Source organism: Varanus komodoensis, unplaced genomic scaffold, assembly GCF_004798865.1.
Source record: "Varanus komodoensis strain SLA01 unplaced genomic scaffold, ASM479886v1 scaffold5, whole genome shotgun sequence".
Lineage (NCBI taxonomy): Eukaryota > Metazoa > Chordata > Lepidosauria > Squamata > Varanidae > Varanus > Varanus komodoensis.
In genome coordinates, this window is record NW_025336087.1 from 4496397 (window position 1) to 4517851 (window position 21455).

General features: G+C 44.3%; 1 protein-coding gene across 2 annotated transcripts in view; it reads right to left on the bottom strand.

The window, feature by feature from the left end:
- PLPP1 (phospholipid phosphatase 1) overlaps positions 1–21455 on the bottom strand; it is a 98724-nt gene that overhangs the window by 44768 nt on the left and 32501 nt on the right. Inside the window, exons 2-3 of one of the 2 annotated variants that reach the window (XM_044446271.1) lie at positions 14105–14256; positions 1687–1967 (exon numbers count right to left, since the gene is read on the bottom strand). In XM_044446271.1, the coding sequence (XP_044302206.1) occupies positions 1687–1967; positions 14105–14256 (433 nt within the window). The remainder of the gene's footprint in view (positions 1–1686; positions 1968–14104; positions 14257–21455) is intronic. The other variant, XM_044446270.1, reaches the window with a different exon arrangement.

The window sequence follows — 21455 nt, forward strand, 5'->3', positions numbered from 1 at the left end:
CTCAAAGCATGATTGCAAAGCATTGTATAAGGTAAAGATGTCAGGGTGCCTTGTTCCAGTTTCTCAAACTTAGAACATGACAGATGGGTGCTACGAGCAAGAATATGCAACCACACTAGAACAGCTATCAGGTGTTAGTCAGGAACAGCTTTTCACTCCAGAGGCTGAAGTTATCTGTACCAGCTGTTGGAAAGACACACTCCCGAAATCAACCAAAATAAATTCCAGCACTAATTAAGCCCAAGGGCAAATCCGTAAAACAAACAAGCAAGTATTCACAAGTAGAATTCTAATTTATCCATTTGCTCAAAAACCCACTAAACAGGATGATAAACATTTGCCTCTATCATCTTGTTCCTCTAAATGGGTTACACAATAATTCTATCAACTCCAGACATATGACTGGCTGTGGATGATAGGCACTGTAGCCCAAAAGACTTTAAAGGCCACCAAGCTGGGGAACTTTTCCAAAGACATTTAAATGGCTTAAAACTTTGAATTTCTAAATGAAGTATCCTTGCTAATTATTTTGGAGATACTGAGCAAATGTGTTAATAACCCATTTCATAACACTTCTTTGTTAATTATGGGTCTTCCCTTCTGCCTCCCAAATGTTTGATTATGAAATCATACACGATTTACACATGATTAACCCTGTTAATTGTATGAACACGTTGACAGCAACAGAAGAGTTTTCTGTAGATTTTTAATACTCCCGTTCCTTGTTCTTACCAAAAACTCCACCTACACAGTTTCAAGGCTTTTGTAAACCAATAGGATTTCTACACTGCAACTCAATCATGCAGGCCTAAGTTGTCAAGGTACAATGCTCATGCTAGCCTCAAAGTGCAATGAAGCCAGAATCACTATAATGAGAGCAGGAAGAGAATGATGTAAGCTGCTTTGAGTTCTTTAAAAAAGAAAAAAAGGTGGGCTATATCTCAACTAAATAAATAAATGATTTGGAATATTATTGTGAAGGATGATTTAAGACATTTTCTAAACCTTACAATTTCTTAGTAAAATTTAATAAAAGCACTTAAATGTTGATTGTAGTTCATCAGCTACAGTCAACATTTCCAAGATACTGCCAGTTAGGGACCAAGCATATAAAGACATAAAGTTGATTTATGCCGAAACCTGTAACGATTTTAAACTAACTCACAGAACAGGCTAGATCACATGTACAATAATTGTCAGAGATGAGTTGGAAAGAGCTCAGCAATCCAAGACTGGCTCCTTTTAAGTTACTGAGCATGAAACAACCAGAGTACTTGGTTGTTTCAGGGCCAAACAACCCAGCAATAAACCCAACCCAAAAAATGGTTCTAAGCATTCCAAGTTCCTCCAACACTTTCAGCAACCTACAGAAGAGTTATTACTTGTTCAATAAACAGAAAACTGATAGATGCACTCCAAGCAATGTGCTCACTCTCTCCCAGTCATGTACATGAACTGTTGATAATGGCAAAGCAGGCCAGTGACCAGGAAAAATGTATATGGTTTTTACTAACAGAAGTACTATCTCAGCAATATATGCAGTGCTTACAGAAGACAAGTGAAGTTCATAATCTGAGTTCCAGTAGAAGTAAAATCCCAGTTACAACACAGTTTAATTCCCATTTTTGCCAGAAATTTCATCACACATTGCCTCCATGACAAGATATATTAGGTTAACAGACTTACCTCCCCTCATTAACCTTTGTTTTGTCTCCAAGGCATTTGAAGTTTTCAATGTAACCTGCACTGCAGTTGATCCTCTGCCAATCTGGTTTGCATATGTCCAGAAAGTGAGGTCTCAGTCTACCTATAGAGTACTTGGCAATGTCTGTCAGAGACTGACTAATAGCTGCGCCAAAGATGAATGTCCCAATGGCTTTGTAAATAGCTGCAATATAGTTGTTTCGCACAAATGAATTGGAGTGCAAATGGTTGTAATACACAGAAAGAGCCTCTCCCAGGATTATCTGGAATAAAGAAACAGAAAGACACAAGTTAAAGTAACACTTTGATATCGTTAGAGTGTATCAAGGATCATAGACAGCTTTGGCTATAGGGCAGCACCGAAACGAAATACTTAATTAGAGTAACTAAATAAGCCGCTTTACTATTGCTTGTTCATATGTATAAATTTGGTTTTTAATTAATTATGGGAAATTTAAGTTGCAATAAAGAGCAAAGACTTTCTGGAAATCATAAATCTAGCTAAAATGTCAATCTAAAAATATTACAGAAGTAAACAGGAACCTTTGTTCTTTTCTCATTTGATAACAAGGGGAAGGTTTAACCAACAAATATTATAAGCACTGGGAACCCCTCACTGTTTTTCCCAGTGATAATGACCTTTCCCACACTATTTCATAAAATATCAGCAGTAACTCATTTTGCAGACGGCACATTTCATTCTTTATCATCAACTTTCCATTCTTAACCTTCTACTCAAAAGAAATGGCCTCTATGCCAAGAACGTGATCATTCTGGAAATTCAGGAACCATATTATAGGCTAGACAAGCATATTCTTGCCAGAGATGTTAAAGGGCAATATTTTAACAGGGGAACCTCCCAGACTTCCACATAATGGAATTTTTTAAAAGAACAAGCTTCTTCCAGGACAAAAACACTTTGCTGAAACAATAACAAAGGTGTTTAAAGGTAGAAGCTATGATATCAGGAAAATACAGCTTTGTACCGTAACCTTTACATGGAAGGGTGCACGTGTATGTAAGTATGCGTGCATGATTTCATTTACACAAACTGATTACATGAGAATCATTTGTGCTGAGGGCCAAAATAGGCATTTACACCATTGTATAGCAGTGAGTACAGGGGGATTAATCTACTAAGACCTCTACTACCTGTACACTAGGGCTCCAATTCACATCCAGAATTGAATACAGACTCATGTATTCAAGAGTAAAAATTGAGAGAGGGAAATATGTGCTAGGCACAGACCTTAAAGCAACATCTGTTTTGGCCCTCATTCTTTCACAATTGGGACTGATTTTAGTGTCTCCTCTTCTACTATCAAAAGAAATAGCAGAAAAGGGGATCTAGAACCACAGAGTGGATAGTTATCACAGGTAAGGTCATCAGAAGATACAAGACCTTTCTATTAGTGCAATTATCTGGCCAGAGCCACTTCTTGCTAATTAAAAAAAAAACCACACACACACACAGCACATAGTTAAAATGCAGTAAACATAGGGACTGGCTTATTCATGTATCCCCATTCAACCTTTTATCTTGTAAAAAGAAGTTAAATATTCACATAGGGTAGCTCTATAGCTCTAGTGCCTCAACTGTTTGCAAACAAAGGTACCAAAAAAGGGTATCATTTTAAACTGGGTGACAAATTTTATTAATCTTTTAAAAGATCCAAGAAACATTTTTGCAATGGTATGCAAAACAGAAATATGCAATGGTAAGTTAAATAAAATTAAAAATATCCAACATCCAGAAGTCTCTATAAACCAACAACAGGACTTTCCAGGCTCCTCTTTGTTAATTTTGTGCCCCCAGTTGAAAAATGTATCATTTCCCCCATTTGAACGTAAGACAAAAGCTCACTTTCAGATGTGAACAGAGTTTTGAGGTAGAACTTGAAAAAGAGTTATAAAATTGAATTCTGCTGATCCTCCCATCCCAAGTCTTGGCAGGATTGTGCATTTTGGGCTTGGGATGGACAACTTCTCTAGGCTTCACACATAAGAGCTATGCTGGATCAGACTAAGGGTCAAGCCAGTACATTTGTTTACACTTTGCCAACCACCTGCCTACAGAAAACCCACAGATAGAACACAAGTGCATCAATATGCTCCATCCACGCTTTCCAGCAATTGGTGTAACTATACTGCCTCGTATACCAGAGATAATCCATGTCCATCATGACATGTAGCCACTGATTGCCTTATCCTCCATGAATGCGTCCAATTCCCCCTGAAACCCATTCAAACTGATGGCCAGCATTCCATCTTCTGGAAAATATAGCGGGCTCATCAGCACTGACAGGAGAAAAGTGAATGATGGAATACAATAGGAAGGAAGTCTTTGCTCTAATATTCAGCTCCAAAGTGTTTCGGTGACTTCAACACAACCTGGGTCAGGCTTCTTAGTAAAGGTAAAGGAAGACTGAGGTAAAGGAAGACTGAGGGAGGAGTTAGTTTGGATTTTTCATGCTACTAGTACAAGATAATCTATTATTGGAACAATGGTGGTTTGAGCATGGCCTTTCTGCTATGACAAAACCAAACAGGCCCATGCCAGGCAGCTGTTCATTTATATACAGACTTTAAATTACAGAGGGTTTGAGACAGAGTTTGTCGGAACTGATCTAAGATAGTGGTGGGGATATGCCTGGTCCTTCAGATGTTTGACTGCGACTCCCATCAACACAGTCAATGGTGAGGGATGATGGGAGTCGCAGACCAACATGTGGTAGCCACACATTCTCTATCCCTGGTTTAAGAGGTATCCCAAGATGGTTGCGCCAAGGGATTCCCATATGCTTATGGGTAATGCCTCGTCACAGAAGGTCAGTTTAATATTCTACATGCATTGACCTCGCTGAATGTTATGCAGATACAAGGTTTTTGATCTGGTCAGTTTCAAGCACCTGGTTACACTAGTTGGGTGTTGCTTGGTTACCATTTTGTAAGTTTCAGGGCAGGTGCCTAACTGTTAGCACAACTAACAGTTCATTATATTGAGGCCAGAGATATGCCTCAACCCAGTGGAATGCAGCAGGTACATAAGGAGTGCAAAAGAATCAATCTTGTAAACCTTCCAAGCAGGATGGCCAGTCACTAGTAGCTACTTTTAGCTCTTACATAGCCTTCAGAGTTTTGGCTGTTTGCCAGACTTGTAATATCTCTGGCCCTTACACTGCTGTGGTTTAGTGGTATTCTAGTGGATTTAAGAAAGCTAGAATTATAGGCTGGTGAATTACATGTCTCACCTGCATGTTTCTTTAAGATACATATCGGTGTAGTGGTATATTATTCCTCTGCCATATAAGTACACCATGTAAGTTTTGAATATTATGATTAAACTGACCAATAGTGGAAGCTTTCTTTTTATTGCTAGAACAGCGTCATGTTGGAAACCCAGAAAGCCAGCAATACAGTTTAGGAATAGAAAATGTTTTCTCTAAGAAGTTCCAATGAGCTTTTTCCTTTAAATATCTACCGTAAAAGAAAATGAAGTACCTATTTTACTTTTCAGTTAAAATAATCATGTTTATGGAGCCTCAATGAATGTCCTTGTCTGAAATGCATTCTGAACTACTTTTAGAATAGGCAACATTAAAAATAACTGGAGGCACTGGAAATGAGTTCTGTGAACAAAGAGTACTGGGGACAAGTTATTTTTACTTCAAGGAGGGGAAGAGAGACAGAAGTCAGAAGAATGACCTGCTCGTCCACCTTTTGTGTTTGTTAAAAAGGAGTCAGTAATCTGTCTTAAAAGTCATTTCATCACCCTTTTGAAAAGTTAGCACCAATGTCCATCTGAAGAAAATGACTATTTACACTACAACTAATTTTCTAATAAAGGAAATGTTCTCCAGAAATAACTTGGCATATCATGAACATGAGAGAATGGCAGTCGGATCTCTCAATGCATTTTTTCCTGTTTAATTCCAATACAGCCATAACATAGAAACAGAGCAAGTCAGAAGGGGTCTCCCGGGCCATCTAGTCTGACCCCCGGCTCCAGCCGGCTCCGCTCATGACATGCCCACCATGTGCATGTCCAGCCTATCTTTGAACACCCTCACCAATTGGGCCTCAACGACCTCTCATAACAGTGGTGGTTAAGAGTGTTGGACTGGAACACCAAAGATATGGATTTCAATCATGAAATTCACTGGGTGACTTTGGGCCAGTTCCAAACCGTCAGCCTAGCCTACCTCACAGGGCTGTTGTGAGGATAAAATGGAGAGAACAACCTTGTAATTTACCTGGGGTTCTTACAAGAGGAATAAAAGTGGGGCAAAAATGTAAAGTAATGCAGCATAATAATACCCCCGCTTGACAAGTAGGGGTAGGGAGATAGCTAAACTGCATTTGCCCAATCGAGGTGGTGCAACGCTGGCACATATATTTGTGCATTTTTTTTCTCCCACAGCAAAGAGCAGGTTTGGAAGGTGTTTTCAGCGGTAGCTTTGACACTCCCATCCCATGAGCAAACTGGCAGCCCCCAACAGCTTCTTTTGACAAAAATCCCTTAGGATCTCTTGACAAACCTGTCATTTCACTTGTGTGTTTGCCTGAAGACAGAGGCAAATCTATATACTTGCTACATACCAGGAAAAAAGTGCAACCAGACACATTTACCATCTAGGTTCTTGTCACTAATCTCAAAAGACTGCTTGTATCCCTCTGCCAAAGGAGATGACTCAAAAGCACTGGGCTTTTATTGCCCGTTAGGAGACTAAAAAATAGTCTCCTTTTGTCTGAGAACCCACGGTAATTGGGATGAATATTTTAGCTAATGGAGAAAGAGGGAAAACGTGTACAGACCAAAAAACAAAGGAGTGCTTGCATTAGCTCACCCTCAGGGTTGCCAGTCAAATGTGAAATAAGGTTAATTCTTGTTCTACCTGGATCTATCTCAACTGAGAATGATTCAAACCAGTGATGGGAAATTAGGAGTAATTCTCAAGAGATCCCATTGCTAGCCCCTATTTGCATCATGTGAGTTTACAAGAGATTAGCGGGACAGAAAGGCAGGCCAACTTGGAGGGCATTTGTTCATGGGAGTGGTGCAAGTCAGAGACAACTGGCACATCACAGCAGCAGCAATATTTGAATCCTATGAATGAGACCTCTGAGCAAAAACACAGAGTTCAGTGACATCAGTATAGTTATTTTATTTAAAACCTGTTTAGACACCGATTCAGTTGAAAAGGTTTCCAGATTTAAAACTTGGCAGTATCTGCCCTCAGGTACAATAAAAATGATGTAACACAAAAGGAAAAATAGATGGGGAGAGAGAAGGAAAAGAACAAACTCAAGCCAACCCTTCTTTAAAAGTTACAGTTTTTATTACAGCCACCTTGGATGGAAAAAATCAGGTTGCCTGATGAATGGCTGCATGGGCATAGTTGACTGAGAGCTAAAGGCAACAGAATTTCATCAAAGCAAACAGAATAGCTGTTTCCTTTGTCTCCCTTTTGAATATGCCAACTATACCCCACTCCCCCTTCTCCTTCACACACAAACCAAGTACACATTGCCTGTGCTTACACATTAGTATTTATTATTTATTTATCTGTTATAATTGTATACCACTCCCATAGTCGTGATGTTCCATTGAGCAGGAACAATTAAAACAAGTTGATATCAACAATACGTAATAATTCCAATAAAAATAATAAAAATCAATGTTCACATAATAAAACCAATTAAAACAATCAATTTAAAAACATCCTATGAAAAAAATGCCTGACAAATAAAATTTATTTTAACACGGGCATCCAAATGTAAAAAGAGAGGACGCCTGGCAGAAGGTGTTCCACAAATAGGGTGCTATTACAGAAAAGGCCCTTCTGCTAGCTATCTCCCCTCTTGCTTCATGGGGGGAGGGATTCAGAGAAGTGCCTTTGATGAACATCTCAATAATTGGGCCAGGTCGGATAGGCGTTCCCTCAGATATCCTGGCCCCAAGCCATTTAGGGCTTTGTTTGTCATTGTGAGGAGGCAGAGGGGCTCACCCCTTTCCCTGGGGTCTTCCACAGGGCCAGGCTGAAGACAACAGGGCAGGGCTGGGAGCCCAGGTGGGGAGAGCAATTTGCTGGGAAGCAGCGGCCAGGGGATACGAATGCGTGGCGTGCGTAACTGTATGGCAGGGACAGCTGGGCTGGGTGGAATGGTGTGCGAGGAGGGATGATAAAGAGGCGGCAGGAAAGGGGGAAGGAGAGAGAGACGGTGAAAGACGGCAAGCGAGCAGAGAAACACACGTGCGCTTGAGGAAGAGAAACACACGTGCAGAGAAACACACGTGCGCTCTGAGCAAAAACACACGTGCGCGGGCAGGGAGGCCGGGACAATCTGCAAGCAGAGACTGGGCAGCGGTAGGGCCAGGACGGTGCAGCTCATTGCCATAGTGACACGGGGGAAGGGAGCCAGGGCAAGGCACTGCGGGAAGCGTGTGGTGGGAACTGTAAGCACAGAATAAAGACCTGGTGAGTGCAACGGCTTTCTTGTGTTGCTCTGCATGGAGAAGCCGGGAAGGCGAGGCTTTGGCCCACAGCCCCCTCCCGAAGCGGGGTCACAGTGGTGGAGATGCCGGGGACAGGGTGGCAGGGAGGTGCACGGGTTGTTCCCCCCCCCCCCGCCCCAGCTGACTCCTGGATGGCTTGGTGGGCTGAACTGCAAAGGCTCCAGGCCCAGGAGCAGCAACACTTGTTGCAGGAATTAGCCAAGCAACAGACGCAGCTTATGGAGCAGGTTTTCACTGCCCAGCTCCAGAAGCAAAGCTCGTTGCTTCAGCAAGTGCTGGGGGGACTACAAAGCCCTCAAGCTGAGACCTTGGTAGGACAGATGGAAGGAAAGTGCCCAGGACTCATGCGAATTTCTAAGGTGACTGCAGAAGATGACCCTGAAGCCTTTCTAAATACCTTTGAAAGGGTTGCCCTAGCGGCCAAGTGGCCCAAAGACCAGTGGGCTCTCATCCTGACGCTTTGCCTCACAGGTCCTGCCCAAGAAGCAGTGGATACACTTACCCCAGAAGCAGCAGGCCAATATGATTTAGTCAAGGTGGCCATTCTAGGGATTTTGAATGTTTCGAAGAGACCTACTGGCGGTGGATGAGGGGTCAGATTTGCGACTGGCACCTCACCAGGCTAATCGGCTGAGATGGATGAAGCCTGCCGTCTGCAGCGCAGAACAGGTGGCTGAGCTGGTCCTGCTGGAGCAGTTTATAACCGTCCTGCCCACCCCAGCCAGAAACTGGGTTAGGTGCCAAAGGCCTGAAACCCTAGAGGAGGCCATCGAACTTATGGAAACATTTGCAGCTGCGGAAGAGCCAGATGTAGGAGACAGACCGGGGCCACTCTGGCAGGAGGGTCAGAGGAAGAAAGGCCCTGGGGGCCGGGGCAACCGGGGCCCAGAGAGAGCAAGACCTGCTGAGCCCACACCCACTGGAAGGGGCATGAGGTTTAAGAATGTCTCCCAGCTGGAAGCGCGTGTGCCGGGCCCCCAGCTTGGCTTTGCAGTGCCTTACAAGTGAGAAAGGAGGAGGAACCCAGTAGAAGCCAGTGTGCTTTACTTGTGGCAAGGAGGGGCATTTCCAGCGAGACTGTCCGTTGATGGAGTGGAAGAAGCCTGGTGGTCCGCCCCGGTGAGTGCCGCCCCTCAGCAAGCTTGGCGGGTTCAGGCCAGGGTGGATGGGAAGGAGGTTGAGGCCTTGGTAGACACTGGTTGTTGGCACACCCTGGTTAGGCAAGCCCGGGGCAGCCCCTTGGCGGAAGTGCTACAGGCGAAATGCACACACGGGGATGTCAAGCCTTATGTCACTCGATGGGCTAAAGTGGAGGTAAAGGGGAAGGCACACCTATGCAAGGTGGGGGTTGTCCCCAGTCTAGCGTATAGAGTAATAATTGGACGTGATTGGCCCCATTTCGAAGAGCTGGTGAGAGAGGTGAGCTCAGAGGTTGCTTTGGCAAGGGAGGAGGAAGACGTAGGTCTTACAGCCCTGCGCACCTCCCGCAAGCGGCTGGTCTTCCTCCAGCAAAATGATGCCTCTCTTGTCCATGCCCTGAGACAAGCCCAGGAACCCTCAGAGGCAAGAGAGGGTGCAAGGAGTGGGCCCCACTTTGAGATTGTGGGGGGATTGCTATATAGGATTGTACCTGCACAAGGAGGACACGGGGAATTGCGACAGTTGGTGATTCCTGAACCCGAGGCTAGCCGTTTTACGACTAGCCCATGACTTGCCTACCGCTGGACACCTGGCGGTGGAGAAAACCACCGACAGGCTTGTCCGAAGGTTCTACTGGCCCGGGGTGTATGCTCAGGCCAAGCAGTACTGCTTGTCATGCCAGAGTGCCAAAAGACGCAGAGGAAAGGAGCCCCAGCAGGGCCCTTGATACCCATGCCAGTTATAGGGGAGCCCTTCGAAAGGATTGGGGTGGACTTGGTAGGGCCCTTGGAAAGGTCAGCCCGGGGGCACCAATATATTCTAGTGGTGATCAACTACGCAACCCACTATCCTGAGGCCGTGCCTCTCAGGAGTACTTCAGCTCGGGTGATTGGCCAGGAACTATTAGGGGTCTTTGCCTGGGTGGGCTTTCCCAAGGAAATTTTGACAGATCAGGCCACTAATTTCATGAGCCAGGTGCTGAGACAGATGTGGGACCTGTTGAGAATAAAGTCCTTGCACACCACAGTTTATCACCCTCAGACCAATTGTCTAGTGGAACGTTTTAACCAGACCCTTAAGCAGATGCTTATAAAGTTTGTGTCGATGTACCCACAACAATGTCATGTTTTGTTGGGGCCCTTGATGTTTGCAATACAGGAGATGCCTCAAGCCTCTTTAGGATTTTCGTCATATGAACTGCTGTTAGAGACCCGGGGAACTCTAAACCTGGTCAAGGAGCACTGGGAGGCGTCAGCCCCAGAGCCCACTTCCACCCTCCAGTATGTGCTGGATATGAGGAAACACCTCACTGACCTAGCTCAGCGGGCCAAGAGTAATTTAAAACAGGCCCAAGGAGAGCAGCAGTACTATTACGATCAGCACATCCAGCCCCGGACGTTCCAACCTGGCCAGCGCGTTCTCCTACTCCTGCCCATGGGAGGGGGCAAGTTGTTTGCTCGGTGGCAGGGGCCTTACGAGGTCGTTAGGAGGGTGGGGCCAGTGGACTATGAGATACACCTCACAGATAGGCGGCACTCAACCCAGATTTACCATGTAAATCTACTCAAGGCCTGGAGAGAAAGGGAGAGTAGCAGTCATCAGGTGGACTGCACAGCTGAGTCACCCAAGGCACAGGCATTAGCCCCTGGGCAGTTATCTCTTGATCCACAACTAACACTCGCTCAAGTAGCACCAGTCAGGGCCTTGGAGGCAGAATTTACGGAGGTTTTCTCTGATCGACCCGGGCACACGAAGGTCGAAGCCCACCATATATAAACAGTCCCAGGGGCCCTTGTCAGGGTGCCAACACGGCCCTACCTACCTCGATTGAGGCAAGTGATAATAGAGGAAGACAGACGGATGCTCCAATTAGGAGTCATTGAGGAATCAGTGAGTGCGTGGAGGAGTCAGCCGGTCTTGGTTCCCAAGCAGGATCAGAGTGTCTGTTTCTGTGTTGATTTTAGGAGGGTCAATGAGGTATCAAGGTTTGATGCTTACCCCATGCCCCGGATAGATGGGTTGCTGGATCCTCTGGGGCAAGCCCATTTTCTTTAAACCTTGGACCTCACTAAGGGGTCTTGGCAAATTCCATTGACTGAAGAGTCCAAAGAAAAGACAGCCTTTGCCTCGCCAGTAGGGCTATTCCAATTTAAATATATGCCCTATGGGTTACATGGGGCAGCCACAACTTTCCAGCGGCTTATGGACAAGGTCTTGGGACATTTGTCCCATTGGGCTGTGGCTTATATTGATGACATTGTCATTTTTAGTCGTACCTGGGGGGAACATCTAGACCACGTCTGGCAAGTTTTGGTGGCTCTAAGGCAGGCTGGGTTGACAGCTAATTCAGGCAAGTGCAGAATAGCATGACAGGAGGTGCAGTATTTAGGGTATATTGTAGGTCACGGGCAGATACGGCCTATGGCAGATAAAGTGGAGAAGCTAAGCCGGTGGCCACGGCCGCGCACCAAGAAGGAAGTACAACAGTTTCTGGGCCTGGCCAGCTACTATCGGCAATTCATCCATCATTTCTCCTCCAAAGCGGCCCCCTTGACAGAGGCGCTTAAGAACAGGCAAAGTCGTGCCCTGGTATGAACTGAGGAGATGGAACAAGCTTTTGAAGAACTAAGGACCTGTCTCCTCAGTCAACCTGTTTTACGGTCGCCAGATTTCGCCCATCCTTTTATCCTCCAAACCGACGCCTCAACCGTAGGCTTGGGAGTGGTTCTGACACAGGGGCAGCTGAACATCCGGTACTCTACTTGAGCCGTAAGCTGGAGCCACGAGAGCGCCGGTACTCCACAATAGAGAGAGAGGCTTTAGCTGTCAAATGGGCTGTTTTGGCTTTGAGACACTACCTCTGGGGTGCCCCATTCACGTTGGTCACTGACCACACTCCATTACAATGGCTAAGTAGGATGAAAGATGACAACCCCCGCCTCACTCGTTGGTATCTAGCGTTGCAGCCGTATGCCTTTACGGTTCAGCACAGGCACGGTTGCCAACATGCTAACGCTGATTTCTGTTCTCACCAGGGTCCCTGGTCCTTACACGAAGATGGTGATCCCCTCTTGGAGCGGGGGATATGTGAGGAGGCAGAGGGGCTCACCCCTTTCCCTGGGGCCTTCCACAGGGCCAGGCTGAAGACAACAGGGCAGGGCTGGGAGCCCAGGTGGGGAGAGCAATTTGCTGGGAAGCAGTAGCCAGAGGATATGAATGTGTACACAGCTGTACGGCATCGCGGACCGGGGCAGGGACAGCCGGGCTGGGTGGAATGGTGTGCGAGGAGGGATGATAAAGAGGTGGCAGGAGAAGGAAAGGGGGAAGGAGAGAGATATGGCGAAAGATGACAAGCTAGCAGAGAGAAGAGAAACACACGTGCGCTTGAGGAAGAGCTGCAGCGGCGGCTGCCGGCAGGGAGGCCAGGACAAACTGCAAGCAGAGACTGGGCAGCGGTATGGCCAGGATGGCGCAGCTCATTGCCATAGCGACAAGGGGGAAGGGAGCCGGAGCAGGCAAGGGCACGGTGCTGCGGGAAGCGTGTGGTGGAAACTGTAAGCACTGAATAAAGACCTGGTGAGTGCAACGGCTTTCTTGTGTTGCTCTACATGGAGAAGCCGGGAAGGCGAGGCTTTGGCCCGCAGCCCCCTCCCGAAGCGGGGTCACAGTCATCATAAGCTCTCTGGATTGGGCCAGAACAGCAACTGGCAGCCAGTGTAGCCTGCAAAGGGCTGGTGTGATGTTCTTGCAAAACCCAGTCACCAGCAGGCATGCCACTCAATTTTGGACTAGATGCAATATCTGGACTGTTTACAAAGACAGCCCCACATAGAGTGCATTACAGTAATCCATGTGAGAGGTTACCAGTGTATGTGTAACTGTAGCAAGGCTCTGTTCATCCAAGTAGGGACACCACTGTTAAACCAGCTGGAAAAAGTGCACCTGGCTATACATGAGGTAGTACATGGCAGGAAAGAAAATTAACAAGCTAGGATGGATTCAGCTTGGGAGTATTTGATATAGTACTGGAAAAATGGTTTGGAATCTGGGACTGTTCTTGGATTTCCTTTTACAGCTGAAAATTCCAGACTACACCACCAGAAAAGAACCTCTTTAGATATACAGGAGTTAGTCAAAAGGCCATGGCCATTTTTGAGTGGATACTGATCTTGGGTCTTTATAACCTCAAATACTAAATGACTAACACACTGTATAATCGTTTTATTTTTTTTTCCAGGATACATCTTGTTTAGATCATATTTGGTCCATTCTTTGGTAATACTACCAACATGCCTCATTTCAACTGATTTTTAAGAGCTGCTGTTTAAAAAGTTGCAGGTTCAGGTCTTTAGCTCCTACATTCAGATTCTAAACAAACCAGACATTGTGTTTGTCACCTAAATGTGCATTCTTAGTTAGTTACTCAAGTTTTAGAATGAAGCAAACTATACATGCAAATGGATACACTAAAAAGCATGAAGAAACACTGTACTTCACAGTTTCAAGATACATGCAAAGATACATACAATTGTGTCTCATCAGGCAATTTCTTCTTTGTCCTAAATAAATGAAATGGTTACTCCTGAAGGAATGCTATTTTTATTGATCAATGCTGCCATCACCAAGGATTGTGGCCTCTTCTTTCCAATTCAGCAAGAATGCTCACCTTTAATATAATCTCTATCTGGCATCAAATATGGTATGAAATGAAATGTAATGGAAGAAAATGAGGTGTAAACTTACAACGATTATATCGAAGGGAACAATTATCCCCGCTAATAATTCATATGAAATGGTGTCATCTTTGTAAGGGTACTGGATGGAGTCGTCATTACAGAACACTCCTCGTTTGAAGGGAGTATGCCTTGCAGTCAGAATTGCAAAAGGCAAGCCAGCTAGCAAAAAGAATAAGATAATTATGTTACATAGAATGTATCATAAAACTTTAACCCCAAGCACTTTCCATCCAAAGCAATAAGCAAGAGCATGAAAGAAACATGCAGAAAGTTGGGCTGTTTCAACTTCTTTTCCATACACGCTGTTTCAGTATATGCTTTGGGGCTTTTAGCTGAAAAAAAATCAAAGAAAGAGCCAAGAGAGCTTTTTAGGATCTTTCCCCACACATACATGTCCTAAATTCACATTCAGTTTCTAAATGTTACGTTCCTAGAAAGATTCTTATGGCAATGTCAATATAACTTCTAGATGTGCTTCTTATCCATAAGCAAACCAGTTTTGACTTTTCCTTCCAAGCCTACATCTCTGCCTAGAAACAGACACTTGTGATCTGTGCAATGGAATGGAAATGCAACCAAGCAGGAAATGAGAGGAGACAATGCAAAGGAATATGGAAAAACTTGGTCACTGCTTGTGTAAAGTTCATCCACTATTGCTGTTGACTTTTGCCTCAAACTCTTCCTTCAGCACAATTTGTGTGACAATATCCCAATTTAAATGCAAAAATTGCAGAAAATTGGGAAAAGGAGAAGGATTTCAAAGTCTGTGTGTCTATACAAGTAAGCAAACAGAAGTCTAAATCTAAACAACAAGCACCTAGCACAGATTCTGCTTCTCCTAGTCACTCAACGCTATAACTTCAAGATGTGGTAAGCTTCATTGCAACATCTGGAATTTGAGGGAGTGGCAGTGACTATCCCACAGCTTCATCTGCAAAGACAACCTCAGAGAAGACATACTTTGCCATAAATTTAGTGGGCAGGGCCACACAAGTCAGCTGTGTAAATAAGCATACAACATTACAAGAAATTATTGCCATGCCCTAAGAAGGGATGAAATGAATTCTGAAAATGGGAATATGGTAAAGCAAAGAAAGTATTGATTAATATTTAACATTAAAAGCAAAAGACGCTGCAGAAAAAGGCAGGAGTCCAGCTTAGCAGCAAGGAGATCCAACTAAGAAATGTGGTCAGCATGTAAATGAGAAAAAATTCTCTGAAAACTGCTCACAATGGAGAAACATATACATACAAGGCAAGTCAAATCAACCATGTCACTAGGACAAAAATTAGTATCTGCCCATCATAAGACTCAAGTCAAATCATTCCTTAATCAAGTCAGAGCAGATCAATCCCCTTGAAACTCAATTACAAAATTCAAAATTGACAACTCTGGACCAGAAGCAAATAGTAAATATTATTCCAGGGCAGGCAGAAGAACTGACACCTTTCAACAAGACATTTTGAACATGTCAGTAAAGAGGCAAAAATGTTGCCTCTAAGATTAGGCAGTAGTTGAAACCATTTTTCTGAAAACTAACAGCAGAACAGAAGATGTGCAATAGTTCTCAACAAAATGAATTAGTCCAGTATTAACTGTCTGTAGGTAATGGCTGTACTACAGAGAAAATACTGAGCATAGGTACATATACTTTGTAACAAAAATCTCTGCCAAATGTACCCAAACACTTTTTGATTTCAGTTACTATACTGAGAAATACAAGCCACTCCCATAATATTGAGCAGAAAGTTGAACAGAGATTAATGGGAATTAAAGACTAACTTAGGGATGGAGAGCCAAGCATGCACAAAATCCCAAACCTGCTCACACATCACCATTACAAGCCCTAGCAATCCTCAGAAAACAGTGTCCAGACATTTCAAAACAATTCAAGACTCTACAAATAATTTTTATTTATTTTATTATTTTATTTATTTATTAAAACATTTCTATGCCACCCCTTGCTGAAGCCTCGGGGCGGCTCACAACATAAAATACACAACAAATTAAAACAATAACAATTAAAATATATACATTAGAATAAAATAAGCTGCCCTGGCCAAATAGAATTCAATAACATTAACATTTAAAATGCTGCTTAAATAAAAAAGTCTTGGCCTGGCGCCGAAAAACAAATAATGACGGCGCCGGGCGGACCTTTCTGGGGAGTGCATTCCATAACTTAGGCGCCACCGCTGAGAAAGCCCTCCTCCGAGTAACCACCCTCCTAATTTCCTTCACTGAGGGCTCCCGGAGGAGGGCCTCTCCCACTGATCTCAGGGGGCGGCTGGGCATATATGGACGTAAGCGCTCCTTCAGGTAACCAGGACCCAAGCCGTTTAGGGCTTTATAGGTCATCACCAACACCTTGAACTGGGCCCGGACTTCAATGCGAAGCCAGTGAAGCTGCCGGAGAACTGGAGCCATGTGAACATAACGTCCAGTTCCCATCAGCAGCCTGGCAGCTCTATTTTGAACCAATTGAAGTATCCGGACCATCTTCAAGGGTAGCCCCACGTAGAGCGCGTTACAGAAGTCAAGACGGGAAGTCACCAGCGCATGAGTCACTGTTGCGAGGCAGTCGTACTCCAGATAGGGGCGCAGCTGATGAATCAGCCGAAGCTGGAGGAAAGCGCTCCTCGCTGTTGCTGTTACCTGAGCTTCGAGTGAAAGCTCCGGGTCGAGGAGCACTCCCAAGCTGCGGACCTTATCCCTAGGAGGGAGTGCAACCCCGTTCAGGACAAGGTTCAATTCACCTTCTCCGAAGCCTGAACCGCCTACCAACAGGACCTCCGTCTTGTCTGGATTGAGGTAATGGGCTGGATTGAGCTTCAGTTTATTGGCCCTCATCCAGCCCATTACCTCGGCCAGGCACCGGTTCAGTACAGCCACTGCTCACCTGGATTGGTGGAAAACGAGAGGTAGAGCTGGGTATCGTCAGCGTACTGATGATTCCGCAGCCCACACCTCCTGATGACCTCTCCCAGCGGTTTCATGTAGATGTTGAACAGCAAGGGGGACAAAATGGACCCCTGCGGAACTCCATGGCATAGCTGCCATGGCGCAGAGCCATAGTCCCCCAGTACCACCTTCTGGAATCGGCCATTGAGATAGGAGCGGAACCACTGCAAAGCAGTGCCTCCGACCCCCAATCCCGCTAGCCTATCCAGAAGGATACCATGGTCGATGGTATCGAAAGCCGCCGAGAGGTCCAGGAGAACCAACAGGGACGCACTCCCCCTGTCCTTCTCCCTGCACAGGTCATCGTACAGGGCGACCAAGGCAGATTCAGTACCATACCCGGGTCTGAAGCCGGACTGAAATGGGTCCAGATAATCAGTTTCATCCAAGAGTGCTTGGAGTTGTCCCACCACTCGCTCTAACACCTTGCCCAGAAACGGGATGTTGGCCACTGGTCTATAATTAGTGGCCATCTCTGGATCCAGTGACGCCTTCTTCAGGACCGGTCGGACTACCGCCTCCTTTAAAGGTGCAGGCACCCGACCCTCCCTCAGAGAAGCGTTAACCACTTCCAAGATCCAGGTTCCAATCCCATGCTTGGAATCCTTTATTAACCAAGACGGGCAAGGGTCCAAAAGGCAAGTGGTGGGACGTACTCGTCCAAGCACCTTGTCCACATCATCGGGCCGCAGTAACTGAAATTCATCCAGTAATTCTGGACCAGACGGTAGCATCGGTGTCTCCCTTAAGACCTCTGACTCAATAGTGGAATCCAGCTCGTGACGAATCTGAGCGATTTTCTCCCTGAAATGCCTGGCAAAGTCGTCACAGTGGGCCTTTGAGGGTGGAATCAGATCTTCTTTCGGGCCTGGGCGGACCAGGCTTTGCACCACTCGAAAGAGCTCCGCCGGACGGCATTGTGAGGAGGCAATGGAAGCGGAAAAAAATCTCTTTTTCGCCGCCCTCACCGCCACAGCATAGGCCCGATAGTGGGCTCTTAAGTGTGTTTGGTCAGATTCATCCCGTGATTTCCTCCACCTACGCTCTAGCGTTTTTTCCAAAAACCCAAGCTTCTCAGGAAGCCATATCCACATTGTATGCCAAACTATGTTGTAAAATTGGTAAGCCTCACTGCTATAAACAGCAAGATAATCTAACGTTACTCTTTCTTAGAGTAGACCAGTCAAAATGAATGAGACAAACCAGACTGACACTGGATAACCCAGCAATTCTGCATATTTTGTTTCAAAGAGAACTCACAACCCTTTGGACTTTTAACCTTTCATTCTCTCCTCATGTCATGATTTTATTACAAGACATGTGAAGGTCCAATTCATTCCTTTCCAATTTCTAAGAGCAAGTTTATATGAAGTTTAAGATAGCCTGCATTTTTCTAATTCTAAATTAGAATACTGATAGTATTCCAGGAACTGCTATTCCACTTAAAGTTTCTCAGGCCAAATAGCTGAGCATCAGGTTCCCAGTGGGAACAGGCAGAATCCATCCATCTAGGACAGAAATTTATTATTCATACCTCTTTAAATACCTCTTTAAAGAGAACTAGGCTCTTGATAGCCCCTCTTAGCCATAGACACTGGCCTTGCTCATGCATAATATTAACCCATGGTTTATTTAACCTATAGCTTGCTGCTCTATTTAGAGTTTGTGTAGTAGATGATCAAACAAACTGTTTCTTGTTTTCTTAATTCCTTAGTTGTTTGGGTCCCTCATCACTCAGCCACTTACTCCCTATATCCCAGGGGCCTTCACAGCATTACTATGTTGCCATATAAAGTGATTGAGTTGGTGGTCATAGCTGCTGCTGCTTTTTCTGATCTTGATTGTCACCTCTGTAGCCTAGTAAAACAACTCACAGTTCTGGGTTCACAGGTAGCAACAGTCCATAGTTTTAACAATCAAAATTCACAATCTAACAACAAAATACTCTCTTACTGGAGTGCTTGTAGTTAAATAAACCATGGTTTATTCAACAACTCATACCGTGGGTTAACTTTATGCATAACTTTATGCATAAACGAGGCCATTACCTTTCCCTCTCTTCCTCAAAGGGACTCAATTTAGCTCAGCACTTGCTGAGATACCACCATGTTCTACATTGTTCTACCAGCCAATCAGGTAAGGCAGGGCAAAGGATACATAGCATCATGACATCATTTTACATGTTTGGTTAAATTTAGAAATTATGAAGAAAAGGGGAATTAGAAAGTAGCACTACATTCAATTTAGTTTTCCCCAAGATTTGCCTGTAAAGGCAGACCACCAAATATGTGAACACCAGGAAAACAAAACTGTTCTTCAAATTCTCTGAAGTAGGCTTGATGCAGCTGTTTGAGGTATATGTACATGCACATTACAAATAAGCTTGGAAAAACTTTTTCAAAAAAAAATTGACAGGATGCTGTCTATCCTGAAAATTCAATATGGTTTAGCACTTAATCCTATATATGTTTAACAGAAAAATGTCCTTCCCCAACCAGCCATGCTGGAAGCTCTAGCACTTTCCCCCCATCTGAGCACACAGAGGATTGTGCCCTTAGGCATGAAAGAGGACCACGGAGGTACTGTATGTGCTAAGTACTAAAGCCCCACCTCAACCCATGCCATGACTTCAGCAAATCCTACTGCGTCTACTGCCATCCCACAGCTCTTAGCAAAAAAAACTTTCCTCTGCCCTGACTTTGTTTTTAAATGAAAGGTCATAATGCCAAATGTTATACCCAGTTTCATTTAATTTCAGCAGCACTTTCCAATATTGAGTTGAGTGAAGGTTCCCCAGCACTGTGAAATTTTGGAGGGAAAAATGAGCTAAAGCCACACTGGCAAACAGCACAAAAGTACAGTAGTTTAGCCATAGTGCTAAAATAGGTAAGATCATCATTAAGGACAAGCCTCCTCTTTGAAACTCATGTTCTATTCAGACTTCAATATCTGACTTATTTTCAGCTCAGGTTGCAGCCTTCTCTGTTTGCACAACCCCTTCAGAGCAACAGTCTGATCAAATCAGTAATTGAATTAGTTTGGCAATGGTCTTTAAAGGGAGTTCAACCATAAGGCTTATGTCTGCTTTCATTTGTCCTAGCTCCTTAATTAAGAAGTGTTTTGACAGGAAATATGATATTATTTATTATATGTTCATTCCACCCTACTCAAGGCAACGCTGGAAGTCTCATAAGCAATCCTATGATACTTGATTGAACAAAATGACAGTGATTTGTCCAAAGGTGCCTAATTACAGCAAAGGGTTGAGCCTAGGCATGCCATCTCCAAACCCAGTATTAACTACTACACATCACTTTTTGTTTACCTAACCACACTAATTACCTAAAAATGTCTTAAGCTTGTTTTTCAGCAGCAGCATCTAAGCAAGTATTTCAGGGTTTGCTTTTGCACAATATACTGACATTTCTAATGTGCAAAAACATCTCACCAATATTACCCAGATTATTTCTGGAAGACTGATCTAGGTTTGCTGCCAGGTGCACATTAAATGCGACCAATCCTGGCTCCTGGATGTATGATGCGTGCTCGCGTAATGATGCATATTTTTGCGAACATATGTTTACTGAAGTCACACTTCATACTTTGCAACAACTCAGCGTACACTTAAAATTGGGATGAGTGATGCAACCTTAATCCTATGAAATACTTTTAAATGCAATTCCTAGGGGAGTGGGAGCTAAAATGGGAATGGAAAACTAAATCATGTTACTGAGACAAGTCATGATACAGTTGAATGAGAAACTAACACAGGTCTTTCAGATTAAAGACCAATACTCCAGGGACAAGCCTCCAGATGTTTTGGGCATCAGCTCCAAGAGCCCTTGCCAGCATGGCTAATACTTAGAAATGATAGGAGTTGAACTCCAAAACATCTGGAAATTTACCTTCTGCCCACCCGAGTGATTCTACACACTGCTGGAGCACTCCGGATGACATAGAACCCAGTATGGCAAGAAAAAACTGCAGGAAAGTGAAGAAAATATAGGGCTTAAAATATTTTAGAAGTAATGGGAACTAAAACCAGAAACCAAAACACAGTGTCTAATTTGCATCCTGCTATCTCCACTCCCATGAAACTTGCTTTTACTCCTGTGAAACCTTGACCTGCTTCCTCGCTTGCAGTAATGTTTACACCCTGGCACAGCCCTGAAACAGGTTCTAAAAGCATTGCACAATTTCCTCAGGAAAAGGCTGTACAAGGAAGGTTTGTAACATGCACAATTGTGTTAGTATGCACTTTTAAATAAAAGAATGGTAGTTCATAAATTAAATACAAGCCCTAGAATAGCAGAAATATTTCCATACCAAATGAAATACTATTTTAAGAGTAGCATCAGGTGTGTGGGATCAATAACTGCTTTTTGCACTATGGGTA